General features: G+C 41.5%; 1 protein-coding gene across 2 annotated transcripts in view; it reads right to left on the bottom strand.

The window, feature by feature from the left end:
* SNAP91 (synaptosome associated protein 91) overlaps positions 1–16,969 on the bottom strand; it is a 108,811-nt gene that overhangs the window by 67,457 nt on the left and 24,385 nt on the right. For both annotated transcript variants that reach the window (XM_084827017.1, XM_084827018.1), the window contains 5 exons: positions 14,969–15,111; positions 11,314–11,389; positions 7,687–7,789; positions 4,939–5,032; positions 3,370–3,481 (listed from right to left, as the gene is read on the bottom strand). In XM_084827017.1, the coding sequence (XP_084683143.1) occupies positions 3,370–3,481; positions 4,939–5,032; positions 7,687–7,789; positions 11,314–11,389; positions 14,969–15,111 (528 nt within the window). The remainder of the gene's footprint in view (positions 1–3,369; positions 3,482–4,938; positions 5,033–7,686; positions 7,790–11,313; positions 11,390–14,968; positions 15,112–16,969) is intronic.

The raw sequence follows: 16,969 nt of genomic DNA on the forward strand, positions 1-16,969 counted from the left end.
GCTTCTTTATAGATTTTTGAAAGCTCAATAAAGTATCCTACTGGTTTTTCTGACAAATGACAGTGTTTTGAGGTAAAATGACACTTTAATTTATTTGGTACCATACTTTCATGTTTTTAGTGCTTATCTTTCTCTGTTTTTTCTTATGAAAATAAACAGCACCTGCGCTCCACTCCCACAGCGATAAAGTGAGATAAAGATAGGAATCAGGACCAGGAGAAAATGTGAAAAATAAACAAAATTAACTAAAGTATTTACAATACATATTAGGACACATAGTTCCAGGTAGGAGCTCAGCTGCAAAAACACATGAAGTAGAGAAGCAAAAGTCCAACAAAAATGGTGTAAATGTATATGTCTCACTACAAGGCTATACTGCTGTAAATATTTGCAATGCCTATGTCCAGAGTCCAGTTCCAGCACTCTCCGGTGGTACACTGCCAGTGGGTGGTTAATCCACAATTACAGCAGAGTAAAAATAAAAATAAATGGCAGAAATCAACTGAGCTCTGTTCCGACTGGCCAAGATGGTGGACGGCCCGCTCGGTGCAGTCCCAGGTGGCGTTTCCACCTGTGTGGTACTTTGGCCAGAAGTCCGTGAAGGGTATGCCCGAAACCATGCAGGGCTGGTGGCCGCTGCCAGTTCTCTGCGCCGGTGTTGGCCAAGCTCTGCTCCCAGGGCAGTGCCTCCCTTCCCCTCTCTTCACCCCGCGCCTCTACCTTTCTGGGGAGCGCAGGCTCGAAGCTCCTCGCCTGCGCGGCGCAGCCCTCCCTGCTCTGGGGGCATCCAGCGGGCCGTTGTTTTCCCCCGCTGCCCTGCAGCCACACCGAGGACGTGGGGAAGCCTCTCGCCCAAGCTGATTGCAAATTACTCAACTAATTGCTCTGCTAACTTGGAATTCTCCACACTCCTCGTGCAGCCAGCGTTTCCACACTCCTCGTGCAGCCAGCGTTACCACACTCTTCGCCGTACCGCTCCAACACCACCAATCACGTGCGTCCTGCATCAAGACGCCACGTGGTCCTAAAGCAGCTAATGTTAAAGCACCTAAGCCTTAGCAGCTAAGCTGCTTTAACATTAGCTGCTTTAGGAAGTTCCAGGGGAGGGACCAAGCAAAGCAAACACGAGTAAGGGAACTCCGCGGTGCCCTTCCGCACAATTTTCGCGCGACACACCTACACACTGCCGGTGACACACTAATGTGTCGCGACACACAGTTTGGAAAGCTCTGATATAGACACTGAAGACCATGTGCTTCATGGTCTGGCTTTCTTCCTACATGTTTGTGAAGACTATTATTGGGCGCTATCAGAGCTGTTCTCTCTGTTGCAGTGCATGAGCCTTCGTCCACTGTTATCCCCAACTTTACATCTCCCTTCCCCATAGCATTCAGTTTAAAGCCCTCCTGATAAAGTTCTTCATGCTGTGGCCAAACACATTCTTCCCAGACCATGTGAGGTGCAACCCATCCCTTGCCAACAGTCCATCTTCCAGGAAGTATAGCCTCTGGTCCCAGAATCCAAATCACTCTCATCTGCACCACTTTTGTAGCCAGTCATTCAGAGTATTTTTCTTTCCCTTTCTATCCCTCTTCTAACTACTGGAAGGATGGATGAGAAAACTATCTGGGCCCCAAACTTCTTGAGTTTCCTTCCCAAAGCTTCGAAGTCTGACGTAATTTCTTCATAGCTCCGCTTGGTGGTATCATTTGTTCCCACATGGATGAAAAGAAAGGGATACCTGTCAGTGGGCTTTATGAGTGTAAAGATCGCCACATTAATAAATTCACAAACTTGATATTTTAAAATGTATTTTTAGCTAAAGATGAGTAAACGCAGTAAAGTCTTCCTGAAAATATTTTGTCAATTCTGGGCTTCAAGCCTTATAAGAGTGGGTGGATTAAAGAACCATGAAGTGGGGACTGAATCATTTTGGGTCAGGGATATTAGCTATACAGTTCAAGTTTGTGGGGGGAAAACTATGAATCAAAAGGTCACTTAACAGAGTTGTTACTGCTTTAATCATCTTGATGGGCTCTGATCAGGGAAAATCAGTTTACCTTTCAGAGGCATATTATAGGCAAAATGAGGATTCTAGTTTTCATAAGTATGGGAACACCAGTAAACATTACAAAGGGAGGAATCGCATATATGTGGTCAGTGGGTAATCTTCACAACACTGGGGCCGGTTCAAGACAGAGGGACTGTAGGTGCAAGTATTGAAATTCATGCCTAACATTATGATGTTGATTGTATTCTTCATCAAGTAGAATCTAAATAAACCCAATGTTTAAGTTGTGCCTTCTCAAAGGGCACATAGAAATGGGCTAACAGAACTGATCTCTACACTCTCTTTTTCTTAACCCAGTTACCAGTACTATCACAGTAGCCTGTGTTTGTTAAAGATAGGCAAAGGGTGTCTCTACATAAGAAAACACACACACACACACACACACACACACTCTGTTTCTGGGGCTTTCTGCTTTTGATTTCTTTGTGGGATTAGGAAGGGCTTCTTTACATAGCAGACCCGTGGTTTGCATAGAGGACGTGCCTCCCTCCTTGCATGTGCACAAAGGAGCAGGCAGAGGGGGAGTCTTGCTTTTGTTACTTAACTTGTGCTGTACTGTTTCCTCACAGCCCAAGGCACACTTAATTGGGAGTAAGCCCAACTCAACTTAATGGGCTGCTGTGAATCAACAGAGGACATTGATTCTGAGCTTGGTGGGGTGAGGGTTCAGATTTATCTCCCTTCATTGCAGGGAGGCATTTTACCCTCTTCTCCCTCCAATCTGCAATCGAGAGACACATGGTTTGAATTGAGGAAAGTCCTTCCTCAGCAAGTTCATGGCGCTAATCCGGCATTACACACTCCTGATACGGTGCCATTAATTTTCATTACTAGTTTATCTCCAATCTTTTTGAAAGTGTGATAAAGGGGGAAATATGCACAAGGCATCCTGGAGGTCAACAATTGTTGACAACAATTTTACTGTTGTTTATGTTTTTATCACTTTTAATATTTTAACTCTTTTTATGTATTTTATTGCTGTAAGCCGCCTTGGGAGAGCTTCTGCCCTGAAAGGCAGCCAAGAAATATTTTAAATAACTTAAATAAATATAAATATAAAATTGACAACATCACATAAAGGACCCGCAAATTTCCACGTGTGACCAATTACTAGCATGCAATAAATCACTTGTGCAGAAACACCTAAAGACACAGACGGATTTGGGAGAGACAGTTCAGTTAATCCATGGGTTTGGAAATCAACATTGTCTTTTTCCTCTCTAACAAGGTTAACTTGCAAAACTACCATTCTTTTAACAGCCAAGTAACTTTAAAACATTCCTCACCAATTTACTTACCTAATAAGTTAATAACTCCATCATTGTAACACGCAAAAAGCTTGATGAGATCTTTGAAAAGAAGCATAAATGCAGCATTTATGACACCATTGGTCAGTTCATTTGGATGAACCTACATAAAAATAAGAACCCATGGTTTATTCACTGTGATTTACAACACTTGGAGCTAGATTTTCCTTCAGCACAATATGGAATATTAGCAGTCATGTACATTGTTCAGGCACCGTTTGGAGTGAACATTTGAGTCTGTTTCATGCACATTAACAGAAGATACAAATTATGTCCAGGAAGATTTATAGTAAAGTATGAAGAGCTCAGCTTGCCTCTCCTAGGAGACAACAGAACCTGGAGAGGGGAACTTCATTCCTAGCAATAGCCAAATCCCCTCTTTTTCCCCTTTGAAAAAAATAGACTGGAAAAGGAAAACTGAATGGTGCTAACAGTTCCCAGCAGGATCTTATTGTGTGCAATGCATATTATTTTGATATTTGTATGCTGCTAACATTTGGAGGACCAAGCTGTACAGTAATGTAGTGGAATGCAAAAATGATATTCAGTGTAGTTCAATCCATTTATTATTTCTGCAGCTTGGACAAGCTTACAAAAAGTGCCAAGTTAGTGCGAGTTCAATGGCCTGAAGTTACATTTTCTATTATTATTATTATTATTATTATTATTATTATTATTATTATTATATTTATTTAGACCCCGCCTTTTCCCCAGTACTGGGACACAAGGCGGCTTACAAAAATTAAAACATATACAATTAAAACATATAAAATATACAAAAGTTAAAATATAAATTAAACAATATAATTAAAATTATATTAAAACAGCATAAAACAACATTTTAGCAGCTTACCCCCGGGTGCCAGCTATGTCCCGCTGCAACAAGAATGCTTTAGTCTGCTTCCGGAAACACATCAAAGAGGGAGCCATCCTAGCCTTCCTGGGAAGGGTGTTCCACAGCTGTGGGGCAGCCACTGAGAAGGCCTTCTCCCGGGTTCCCACCAAACATGCCAGTGACAGTGGTGGGACTGAGAGAAGGGCCTCCCCAGAAGATCTCAGAACACGGGCAGGTTCATAAGGGAGGATACGGTCTTTCAGATAACCAGGACCGGAGCCATATAGGGCTTTATAGGTCATAGCCAGCACTTTGAATTGTGCCCGGAAATAGACTGGAAGCCAGTGATGCTGTTTTAACAAGGGAGATGTGTGCTCCCTGTAACCAGCCCCAGTCAACAGTCTTGCAGCAGCTCTTTGAACCAACTGCAGTTTCCGAACACTCTTCACAGGCAGCCCCACATAGAACGCGTTGCAGTAATCCAAACGGGATGTAACTAAGGCATGTGTCACCATGGCCAGACATCTCCAGGAATGGGTGCAGCTGGCGCACTAGTTTTAACTGTGCAAAAGCACTCCTGGCCACTGCTGAAACCTGAACATCCAGGCTTAGGGCTGAATTCAGGAGCATTCGACTGAGTTCCATAGTGGGAACTTCTACTGAATTCCATAGTGGGAAGTGTTTTCTTTTTATCATAAATATTTAATAAAACATTAGATACATACATCAAATTCAAGAAGTGCATCTATTTGTCCCTGTAATATTGGCATGCTCTTCAGTAATTTTTCTGGGACCATTGTCCTCATTACACCATCAGCCCTGCAAAAAACAACATACAAAAACAAGAACAACATGCGCTCCGAAACCAACCACACAGACATTACTTAGTGACAAAGGATGAAACAAAGCTTCAGAGTGAAGATTTACATTCAGATTAAAGTATTCAGTATTTACTTCTAGAAAAAGATTTAGGGCGCAATCTTCTGCATATTTAGACAGACAAAAGTCCCACAACTCCCAGCATTCCCCAGCCAGCTTGTCTCAGGTATGCTGGGAGTTGTACGACTCTTTCTGTCTTAACATGCATAGGATTACGCCAGTAAGTGCCTCAAAAAGGTATGTAGCCACTGAACAAGAGGACAGTGTAGGAAAGCAGCTCCTTATCTCTATCAGCAAAATCAACAGCTGGCAAAAGCTGGAGAGGCTCCTGATACTGGCTGATGTCGTGATCAGGTTTCCTGATCTCATTCCAATCAAACACAGATGTATTTTTTGTGACTATGACTGTGCTACACAATTTAACTCTCTAAAGTGAACTTCTCCTTAGGCTGTTTCATATAGTAAAAATTGTCCTACAAGCTTGCCAGTGATACGCTAAGGACTAATCGGTGGCTTTGCTTTTCTACCTTAATGACTGATCTTGTTGTATTCTTGTGCGTTCTTCCTTCTTGTTGCCTATATTTTTAACTGTATTTCAAAGTAGAATTCCATATTATTATTTTGCATTTTATCCAAGACTGAAATCCTGCACACACTTGGAAGCGAACCCCTTTTAACTCAATAGGTCTTACTTCTAAGTAAACCTTCATAGGATCAGGTTACTGGTTTTGTTATAGCCGCTGGAAAAAAAGCCAGTTTACACTGCTTCATGCGCCAATAGTAAATGAAGAACAAATACTATTTTCTTCCAGGTTATAGTGCCACCTACCACATAATGCATACGTAAGGATGACGTGTCAAAACCTATCTACAAAACTGGAGGGATCTATGGGGGGATGGCGCTTGGGAGTTTAGGATTCTCTCACTCTTGTATCTACACAATACCTGGAGCAACGTGGTTGCTCTCACACCACCCTGGGTGACATCTACACCTTCTGTCCTTGTAGCTAAAGGAGATCATGCTTTAACATACCATGCTGGTGAAACTCAGTAAGCAGAAGATGAAGCTATTGCCTTGAGTGGCATGGGAGCAGCCACAGTAGTACCATGTTTCTACAGAACATCAGTACTAGCCCCAAGATACTTTTTTTTTGACAACACTCACTTTTCAAGAAGATATGCTTCCATGGTCTCAACTACTTAATATTGAAACATCATTAAGATCAAACTCCTACATGCACTGATCAACATTGTGTCGTGTCTTACACTTTGATTTCAGCATGAGAGAACAATGCCGCTAATTTTAAATATCTAATGATCCCTGGCTAGGGAGCAAAGGTACAATGCAGTATAGAATCTAACTCTGTATGCCAGACTAAAGACACACCTTTAAAAAAAAATACTACTTATATTTTTTTTCATCTATGCAAATAACAATGACCTGAAGATATGTTCTTTATATAAGCTTCTGAAGGTATGTTCTTTATATAGCTTCTGGACTTCCAGATATTATGGAGATGGAAAAGTGAGTGTCTACAGGGTAATTAGCTCCACAATTTAACAGATGTTTATATCAGCAGAGATATTCAAGGGTCTCCTAGGACTGTACAAGGAATTCCAAAATGTTTTATGCCCTACGTCCTTGCCCTCTTTTCTACTGACTTCTGTTTTTGATTAACCTCTTGAGCATCTTCAGGAACTTGGGCAGGAGCTAGAGGGCTTACTACAGGATAACAGTGGGTTGTACCTAATAGTCATTAAGGAGTAGTAGCTTTGACTTCATGCAGGGAAAGGCAACCTGTGGCCCTCCAGATATTGTTGGAGTCCAACTCCCACTGGCCAATGGTCAAGGATGATGTGAGTTGTAGTCCAGCAACATCTGAAAGGCTGTACGCTGTCCACCCTACCTTAGTGGAAAGTGCTTCCATTCACATGCCAGGGCAGGGCACCCTTAGCTTCAAGGCACTATTTGACAATTTTTCAGATAAGACTATAACCTCCTCCTGTTGCTTTGCCCTGTTGTATGTCTATGAGGTCCCTAAAGGCACAGAAGTAGGAAAATGGTTTTCTATCATAGGCAATCCAATTTATTCAATTCATTCTTAGCCCAGATTGTTCTACAGGGCTTAATATCGAACTTTCCATATAAGGGCAACCCCAACTGCATTGGGGCAACCACTGCAGTGCCCCTAATGCTCAACTGCATTTGGAACAAACCACAACATTATTCACTATACAACTTATACTCCAGCTCTCCCTTGTTTTTCAAATACGTTTACTCCTCTTATATATAGGGCTTATGAACAGATTGTTTTCACTAAAATCAATGAGAGATTACTCAAAAGGTTAGTGTGTTTAGAATAGAAGTAGAAATAGTTTTTCAATTAAAGATCCTACATCAGATTTGCAAAAGCTAACAAACCATATTAGTTGTATGCCAGAAGACCCTCTATGTATATTCTCGCCTTATAATCCTATTCTTAATCAACTCTTCTGAAATTAGTATCAGGGCAGTGTTAGTTATAATAATTACAGCAACTTATAGGTTATTATATTGGGGCCAACGGTATTTGTATTAGACAAGGACAGCTTACCCTTTCTTCACTCTTGCAAAATCAAATGCCATTTGTCTGTAGGAAAATGCTTTTTCATTCAAGTATCTACTATAGCGCCTGATAAAGGTGGACATGTCATATCCTAGAAAAAAAGATAGCATAATTTTTAATGATGTAATGAGAGAGGTTACACATTTTAATGACAGCCTGCTGGATTTTAGCAGCATTCTCTATAATCATTTATCTTACTCTAAGGATGCAATCCTATGGCCGCTAGTCAGCAGCTAGATGGCCATAGGGTTGTTCAGTTTCCAGGAACCTACCTCAAAGCTCATGCTCCAAGGCCAGTTCCCAAAAAAACTGCCTCCCCCGCTACCCCTCATAGGCAGCGCGGATCGTCCCCATGCTCAGAAGAGCAGCATGGAGTGGGGCAAAAGGGGGTGTTCCCAGGGGCAGGGGGTGTTCCCAGGGGCAGGGGGTGCTCCCAGGGGCAGGGGGTGCAGAAGTGCTAGCATGACACTTCCTATGCATTGTCTGGCCTCCCCCCGCCCCACTCCGAAGTCCCACAGCCAGACAGCCGCAAATGCAGGGCCGCTGGAGTGTGGTGAAAATCCCCCCTGCACTCCACCCGCCCCGCATTGGATAGGCAGCTGCCTCTGAGTTTGGATGCGGCTTCCTATCCCGATAGGATTGCTCCCTAAAACTATAAACCCAAGTAAAGAATCCCTACATATAGCTGCCTGTCTACAGACACATCGTACCAAGTGTTAGTTTTTGCTTACATTACAAGGTTAGGGTAATTTATGTTTCTATATGAGGGAAATAAGTTTGTTCTTTTTGGACGATGGAACTCCAAACTTAAGTTACTACCAAACGGATAAAGACACAAAGGCACAGTAGCATACCTTGCTTATTCAACTGTATTACTATCCAGCTCATCTGGTCAGCTTCTATGACTATGTCATTTGGTTTTGCCATCATTTTAAAGTGTTGATTAACAGATTGCAGACACTTTAAAGTTCTTTATAACATACACAGACACCCTGATCCAGAGAACAATTAAGCTGGAACTACTTGGACCCAAGCCACTTTAACTTATTGGATGCCAATGAGATCAAGTCAACTGGAATGATATATTGGGCTAGGCTGAAAAGTAATTAATAGTCTAAAACATGCTACTGGAATATGTTTTGTAGTTTGATATGAGTAAAGAGTCTTTTAGTTTTAACATGTTCTACAAAACTGTGCAAACTGAGCTAGAAAAGAGCCAAATTAAACATGCTGACACATTTGGAGAAAACACTGGGTTTCTGGCAAAGCTGAAAACATCAGAGTCTTTAAAATTTGGAATCTGATAACTCCAATCTGATAAAATCTGATATATTTTTCTGCTCCATGGAAAGCTGGTACCTAACAGATAAAAATTTCAAGAATGGTTTCGTTTCAACTTTAAATCTTATTCATACCCTCTATACTTCATGTGTTAAGTGTGCACATATCCTTTGCCTAAACAGGCTTCTTTCACAGTTCCCAGGATTGCTAGTTCTACAATTTTAAGTATGGAATTTCTTTGACTGATTCAGATTTAGAAATTACAGTTACCAGTAAGCCAAGAATCTAAATCACACATCTTCCACCACTCCATGGCCTGGTTCACACGTCATGACAACCTACAATTTTTTTTAAATTGTGGGTTAGCGTGAACAAGGCAGCATGCTGCTCAATTGTTCCTGCTGAAGTGGGAGCAACTAAACAAGCCACAGACCTTCCACTTGTGGTTTGGTTAGCGTTATGTGTAACACTATGTGGTTATGTGTAAACCAGGAACTCTAGCTTGTCTTTTCCTCGACAAGCCAGAGAAATAATTCAAGAAAAAGAGTTCCTGGTTGGCACATAACGCTAGCCAAACCACAGACGGGAGGTTCATAGTTTGTTAAGCCACTCCCACTTGTAGCAGGAGCAAACAGGCAGCGGGCAAATGCTCCCTCATTCAAGATAACCTGCAATTTAAAAAATTATGGGTCATTGCAATGTGCGAACAGGGCTTATGTGATGGTTGTTATCATATAATGCATTTAAAAGCTTCCTTTATGTGCAAACAGTGGGAAGGAAGTTTGCCCATAAAAAGTTATTTATTATTCATATGGCACCATCAGCGTACATGCTGCCTTACAGAATTACATAGGAAAGGTCCCTGTCCCCAAGGAGCTTTTAATCTAAAACAGACAAAGGTGAAGAGAAGAAAAGGAGGGACAGACAGAGAAAAAGGCAGGCACGTGCATTTAAAACATTTGTTCTAAAAAAAATTAAAAAGTATTATAATTAATCTAGTACCACAGTCTTAATAAAAGGATTAGGAGGAAAGCAATAGGTTAGGTTTCAAGTTTCCCCAAAGCTCCACCGTGAATCATTCAAGTCATTTCTTTGTGCCATTTGAGACTTCGGTGCCGAAAAGTTGTTAGGTTCCAGTCTTCTTCAGGTAAAAGTTTGTTTGTTTAATTTCAGGGAAGAAAATCCGAGGGTAAGTAATAGACTGAGGGTGGGAATCTTGCTTTACTAATGTTGCCTTCCTATTTTGGACATAGACTTGATACTGGACATAGAGCAGCCCGCAACTGCCATTGCCCCCTTCTGCAGTTCCTAGGAAATTTTATCTAGCTACATCACAACTATGTGCTCATGAAGCATGGTTGGAGTAGGGTTTTAACTCAAGTTGATGCAGGAAATCGGAGAGGAGCCTTATCAAACCGCATTGTTATGAGTGTAGTTCTTAAGTGCATAGCTCAAGACTTTAGCACACACAATCCCTTTACAAAGTTTCCTGTTAACACCTTTGGGGAAAGAGCACAATACTGAAATTTCAGGGGTCTGGCAAAGTTGTTCCAGCTGAGAATATTCTCTCCCATTTATCTTTCCTCTTCCATTATCCCTTCCCATTTTTCCTTTCTGGTACTTTTTCCTTTCTGGAACAATAAACCTTCTTTAACCTCCTATAAAGAAAAAGGGGGTTTGACTCGATGGCCTTGTAGGCCCCTTCCAACCCTACTATTCTATGATTCTATAAAAACAAGATGCACACACCTGCTCTCCCCTGCCTCCACAAACCATATATGCCCACACACAGTGGGCAAGTGACTGTCAAACAACTTTGCAGAAGAAAAAACAAATATAGGGCTCTCTATTGTTTATTTGTTGTTGTTTTTTTAAAGGTTGATCTGGATTAAATAAATTTTACATAGTAGTAAAACCTCAGCATAAGGGCCTTTTGACAACACTGGATTATGTGCAAGGTCTTTCACAATTTATTAAACAAGAGCTACCATGCATTATTAGAAGTCCATATTTAATCTTGCATTTTATTCCATATTACAGTACTACACCAGAGGCGCAGGAGCTTCAACACATGTACATTCATAAATAATTATATAAACACACATGTGACCTTGAAGCTCCACCTATTCAAGTCTGTCCACCAATGATTCTACCTACTAAATCCTGCAGACTCAGTAAGTTCATGCTTTATCATACATGTCCTTGATAAAAGTGTGTCTTGATCCAACTGATATATGCCATAAGCCACAAGGAAAGAAAATCACATTTCTCCCCAAGTGATAAAAACTTTGCAGAAATACCAGTGAAACATTACTGAAAGTGAATGGTTCTTACCATGTGATCCACTTTTGTCCAAAAAATTGCTGAGATTGAATAGTGTGTTTCTAGATGCTAAATACTGAATAAACCTCTAGGAGGAAGGAAAAAAGGATAATATTAGATCTATTCATCTTTCAACATTGTTCTCTTACTATTTCATCACAGACCCACAAGCATATTTTCTTCTAGGTAAAAAAACCCATGAGAACTGTGTTATAATAATGCCATGGCTTAGACATCTCTTGCCAATTTGAATAATTCTGCCTGGAGTGGATACAAATGGCTCAACTCACAAAACCAGACTCTGTATCCCACCCTTCCACATTGAAAAGTGACTAAATCACACTATCCATTTGTGCACTTAATGAGGTAAAAGCAAATTTTGGTATGTCCTACAAATGACTTTTATTGCTAGCGCAATGTTAGACTTAACCCTATATTGGCAACTGTTGGTACATCCCATCCATACTGCCTATACATTTACAAGGACTGTAAGGTAACTGATGAATAATGTACAACAAACATATTAATTATATCTTGGGACTAGCGTTAAAAATTCAAAATCTATAGTCACAAACCTGAGCTTCCAAAAGGGTAAGCTAGTTGAGTGCTACATTGCAGACAAACAGTGGCTTGCATAAAATCCACATTGTGTCAAGATTACCGCCATCCTCTAGCTAGAGGTATGGAGCTAAATTCCTTTAGGGTGCAATCCTATGAAGATAGAATTCAGCCTCCAAACTTAAGAGGCTGACACCTATCCAATGCAGGGCAGATGGCGCACAGAGGGGATCCTCTCCTCCGTGCTCCAGCTGCCCTGCATTTGTAGCCTGATGCCTGTTTTGGAGCATCTAGCTGCGTCTTCGGGGAGGGGAAGGAAGGGGGCTGGAGACCAGATAGGAAGCTGTTTAAAAGCCTCCCCCAGGAATGCCCCATTTTTGCCCTCTCCATACTCTGTTTATGAGCACGGAGGCAGCACGGAAAGAACTGCGCCAGTGACGAGGGGAAGGTGAGTGCGGTTTCTGGGAACCAAGGTTGGACAACCTCGGTTCCCAGAAACCAAAAAATCCTATGGCCATCTAGGCAGTATCTAGCGGCCATAGGATTGCTCTCTCCATTATTCACATGAGTTGGTCATATACAGCCTGTGGGGTTTTATTCTTCTTCTCCTTGTTATACAGAGGTGAGAAGTCTTTGAAATTCCAATTCTTTTTGAGTAGTTCCTTATTGCACTAAAGGTTTTTTTTTTTCCTGGAAAGTTCCTTGGGCAATGACAAGACACTGAAGATACAGATATAAACAAATATAAAGCCACAACAGTTGTCTGTTCCTGGACCTTGTAAGGCTGTCTTAAGATAAAGATTTATAATTTTATCTGAAAGCCAAGGCAAACAAGAATTCACAGAAAGGAACGTCCTTACATATAGTGCCTTCTCTTGCATAAGGAGACAGAGCCAAGTTCTTGCATTAACTCCTTCAAAGAAAGGGACCTCCCTGCCACCCCAGATTGGACTGGGAAGAGCAGGAAAAACCCCTCAACCCTATATTGCCTATCCTTATAAGAACTTAAGAGCTTAAGAGCTTTACATCTGATCCTGGAAGAAAAGCAAAGATGCTTTGATGGTCCTAAGCTCAAACCAAATTATGCTTTTCTGAGAATCCAACTGTGACTACACCCTCTGAGCAACTCAGTTCCAAAAAGAACACATATGTGGTGCTCAGAGATCCAGTGAGCATTGAAAGACTTAATCCTGGGAGAATAATTGTGGAGCCAATCATAATTCAAGAGAAAAATGAAGATCATGGGAAGCTTCCAGCAGAAGATGGTGCTGACTGGCAATTTCTGACCAGAAGAGAAGCAGTGTCCCCAAAGAGGTCTGGTGTGACAATGTGCCCATTCCACAAGTCTGAAAAAAACACGGTACCCAGACAAGACCATGAGATTCACTTTTCCATTGTATGGAACACTCCAGCTCCATGATTGTTTTCCACTGGTCCTTTGACTGCACCATCCTGAGCTGCACTACATCTAGAATCACTCTGAAGTCTCCAGGCATTTTTTTTCAGGGTCAATGAGCTCTTGCCCAAATTAACAGCAAGCCCAATTTTGCCCAAGATAAGACACTTTATAGATATCTATGGTTTATAGATTGGCCTTCTGCTCTTGCCTCCACAATAGAGAATGGGTGTGAATGTAACTTGCATACATGGACATGTAAATACCTCTGTTTTATATGTGCCACCAGGGTCACTAACGACTTGGTGAATACTCTGGGTACAAATGTGGGACTCCATAGCAATGCTCTGTATTGGAGATATATGTGATCATAAAGAAGTGAAGGTGCTGCCTGTTGTGGCTGTCTCCGATGTGAACATGCAGATACTTCTCAGAGATCAATGAAAGCAAGTTAATCCTGCTGAGATCAGTAGTGGTGGCCATACACATCTCTATCCTGAAGTGCTTCCATAAGAGAAAGTTGGTTACCCATTTCTGTTCTGGTATGGCCCTTGCATTATCAGTATATTTTCTTGGGAAACCAGAAAACAATAGGCCGGGGGGGGGGGGGCTATGGTGCTTGTGCCTCTTCTGTCGCTACCCCTCTCGCACATACCTAGCTTTGGGTCTGGCTTTGTGTGAAAGAGACCCTGCACACAATGGCACCACTATGGTCTTCACCCATTTAAGCAGGGATTGACAGACTTCAGACTTGCAGGATCTACTTTGTGGGATTTTTTTTACTAGGACCCCAAGACAGTAACTAACCACAGCCAGATGCAGAAGACATACATTTAGAATTCAAGAATTCCAAACCCAGGCATTTGTTCTGAGCACCAGAACTGAATGGCACTCACAGCTCCTCCGCACAAAAATCCACTCCTGGTTACACCAAGCTTTCTTCATTTCACCAGTTTAATTTAGGCCGTATAAAATGTTGCTGCTATTATTAAACAATTGGAATCAGAAATCCTTGCCAAACAACAATCAACATCATACTGCCCAGAAATCTACCAGAAGATCTTGATCTACCTTCTGCTCACCCACACATTAGAGGACCTCCAGGTGGATGTGCACTATTGCCACTGAGATATGAGGTGGTCAGGCAATCCCTGAGGAATGATGGCACACCTTTTGGTACCAGGCAGCTCTTTTGTGCTCTAGTAAAGAGCAAAGGGAGCAGGTGCTGCTGGCATTTTTGGTTTGAGGCTTCATTGGCAGGCCTGGCCACGCTTGAGCCCTAACAATCAAACCTTGGGGAGTAGGAACTGCTGGAGAAGCAACAGTCTGATCACAATCCTGCTCCTTGATCTATGAAGGAATCCTCTTTCCAATAAGCATGTGACAGGAAGAATTAAAAATATCAAGAAGGGAAGTACAAATGCAAAAGGTGAACTGCTATGGACCTGAGCAGAAACTCTGCTTCTCTGACACTAAGTAGGATGCTCTAAGAGGGTAGGGATGGAATTAATGCAAAACTTGGTCCTGCCTCCTAATCTAAGGGAAAGTACTGTCCCGAAAGACTAAAAACACCCTCCAGAAACCAAGGAGGACTGCCTCTTTTAATAATTTGAGGGGGAAATTCATATTTAATACATATTTAAGAAAATCATATTTCGTTTAAATCTACATTACTACCTGACTGAAGGTTAACTTTGAGAAAACTGTGCTTACCTCATTGCCATGAACCATTAGATGATGAGTTGTTACTAAGGCTTTGAACACAACCACCCAACTACTGTTTGTCGCTCGCTCAAAGAGTGTATCAGCCATTTGGGGAATGTTGACATTTGTCTCGTTGGTGGCCTGAATCAGATCTATTTTGAGAAAGGAAGAATCGGTAAATATAGAGAAAACATGTTGGTTCAAGACCATGTGATTACAATCACTGAAGTTTAGTAACCAATATTGCGACATACTTGGACTTTAGAGCAGGCTTTTAATCAGTCAAAGAAGTTATTAGCCCATGTAAATACACTGGGAAACACATCAAACTTGAAATAAGATGAGAAAAGAGCAACTTTCCTTCTGGACTGCTTATGATTATTACTACCTGTCAGAGGCTACCAAGTGATTGTTACTGTTTACATCTGATTCTAGCCAGAAATGGTAACACATCCATATGCAATTCCATATAGCAGAATGATAATTGGAACAGGTTACCTTCCTGTACTCTCTAGGCATTCCTAATTCCTTTTTCCTTTATTTGCCATGGAACTACACTTCAATAGCAAATAAGAGGTTCTCAACCTTGCATTTGCCGCCAACATGTATAAACGGCACAGAGTATATTTGGAGGCATGGGGTTTAACCCTTCCCCTAGTTTCCTTCTCAGCAGCCACCTTTCCTCAATTGACCAGCCTCTACTGGGGGAGAAAGACTGATGAGGAAAAGTGCTGGATGGTGAAAGGGCAAAACAGAATATAAATATGAGAAATTAATCCCATATTTGTCCTGAAGTGTAGTTCTGCCCCCAAGTTAAGTGATCAATTCACTTAATTCTTTTGGATATTAGTACCAGAGGTTGAAAAACAAAAAAATGCCACTCTCTCCAATCTACAGAGAATAAAAATAGGGATGTTATGTGTGGGCTCTTTGGCTCACCTTGATTAGGCTTTTCAAGTGTTCTAGTTGAATGCATAAGACATGTTTTTTCCCCAGCATTTAAAAACGTCCATGAAGCCCCATTACTGTTTTAGTTTCACACATCCTCTGTGCCAGTTCTCTACCAGCACCTCTCTTTGGAAAAAAAGACTTACCTTGGGGAAGGAGGAAGGGGTAACAGGAGAATCCTGTGGGACTGCTAAGGAGGGCAGGGGAGCAAGTGGTAGTGGTGGGGTCTGAGCCCCATTTTGGAAGGACCCAGCTTGAACGAGTGGGTCCCAACTCAAAATGGGTCCAGGCTATTTGTGGGGAGGGGGCTCATTTCAAGCTTTCCCCTTGCAAAGTCTCTCCCCCATCCCTAATGTATTGATCTGGGGTTCTGATTCTGTCAGGTCCCACTCAAATTAATTATTTCTTTGCACAACTGACTCTGTTTCATCTTGGTAATCAAAAGAATCTAATTTGACTGGGACCTGACAGAATCAGAATCTCAGATAAATACACTTAGCCACAACTTAATATTCAAGGATAATTGGACAAGGAAAATAACCCTTCCCTTGCCCACCTCTATTGCTTTGCCTTTGAAGGATAAGTCTCTCACCTATGTGGCCTATAGTATGAGGCAGGGGACACGAAACATCCTTCCTTACAGTTAGCCCCTCCCCTCATTACTACCTCCTTCCCTTGCAGTACATACCACTGGCATTGGGGCAGATGGGAATTCACTATGGAGGTTTTCTGTCAAATTTGCTGTCAAATATGACAGCAACAAACACAGCGTTGAATCACACATTTATCTTCCCAGCACCTTTACTTAAACTTTGTAGTTATATTAACAATGTATTTTATTGTTTTAATGTAATGTTAGTTTTCTACCTGGTAACCTACTGTAGGTGCCCAGTGACCAGAAGAGCAAGCTAGAAATAATAAAGTATTCTAGACTAAAGCAATTTAAATTACTGTTTTATGCTAAGTGATATGCTCATATTGATTCCTCCACTCACTATATTTTCTCTAGAACCAATTCAAACACAGAATTATTGTATCTACAAACGAATTTAAGAACTACTA

Source organism: Heloderma suspectum, chromosome 1, assembly GCF_057233095.1.
Source record: "Heloderma suspectum isolate Gila_16-S chromosome 1, 16-S_ref, whole genome shotgun sequence".
Taxonomy (NCBI): domain Eukaryota; kingdom Metazoa; phylum Chordata; class Lepidosauria; order Squamata; family Helodermatidae; genus Heloderma; species Heloderma suspectum.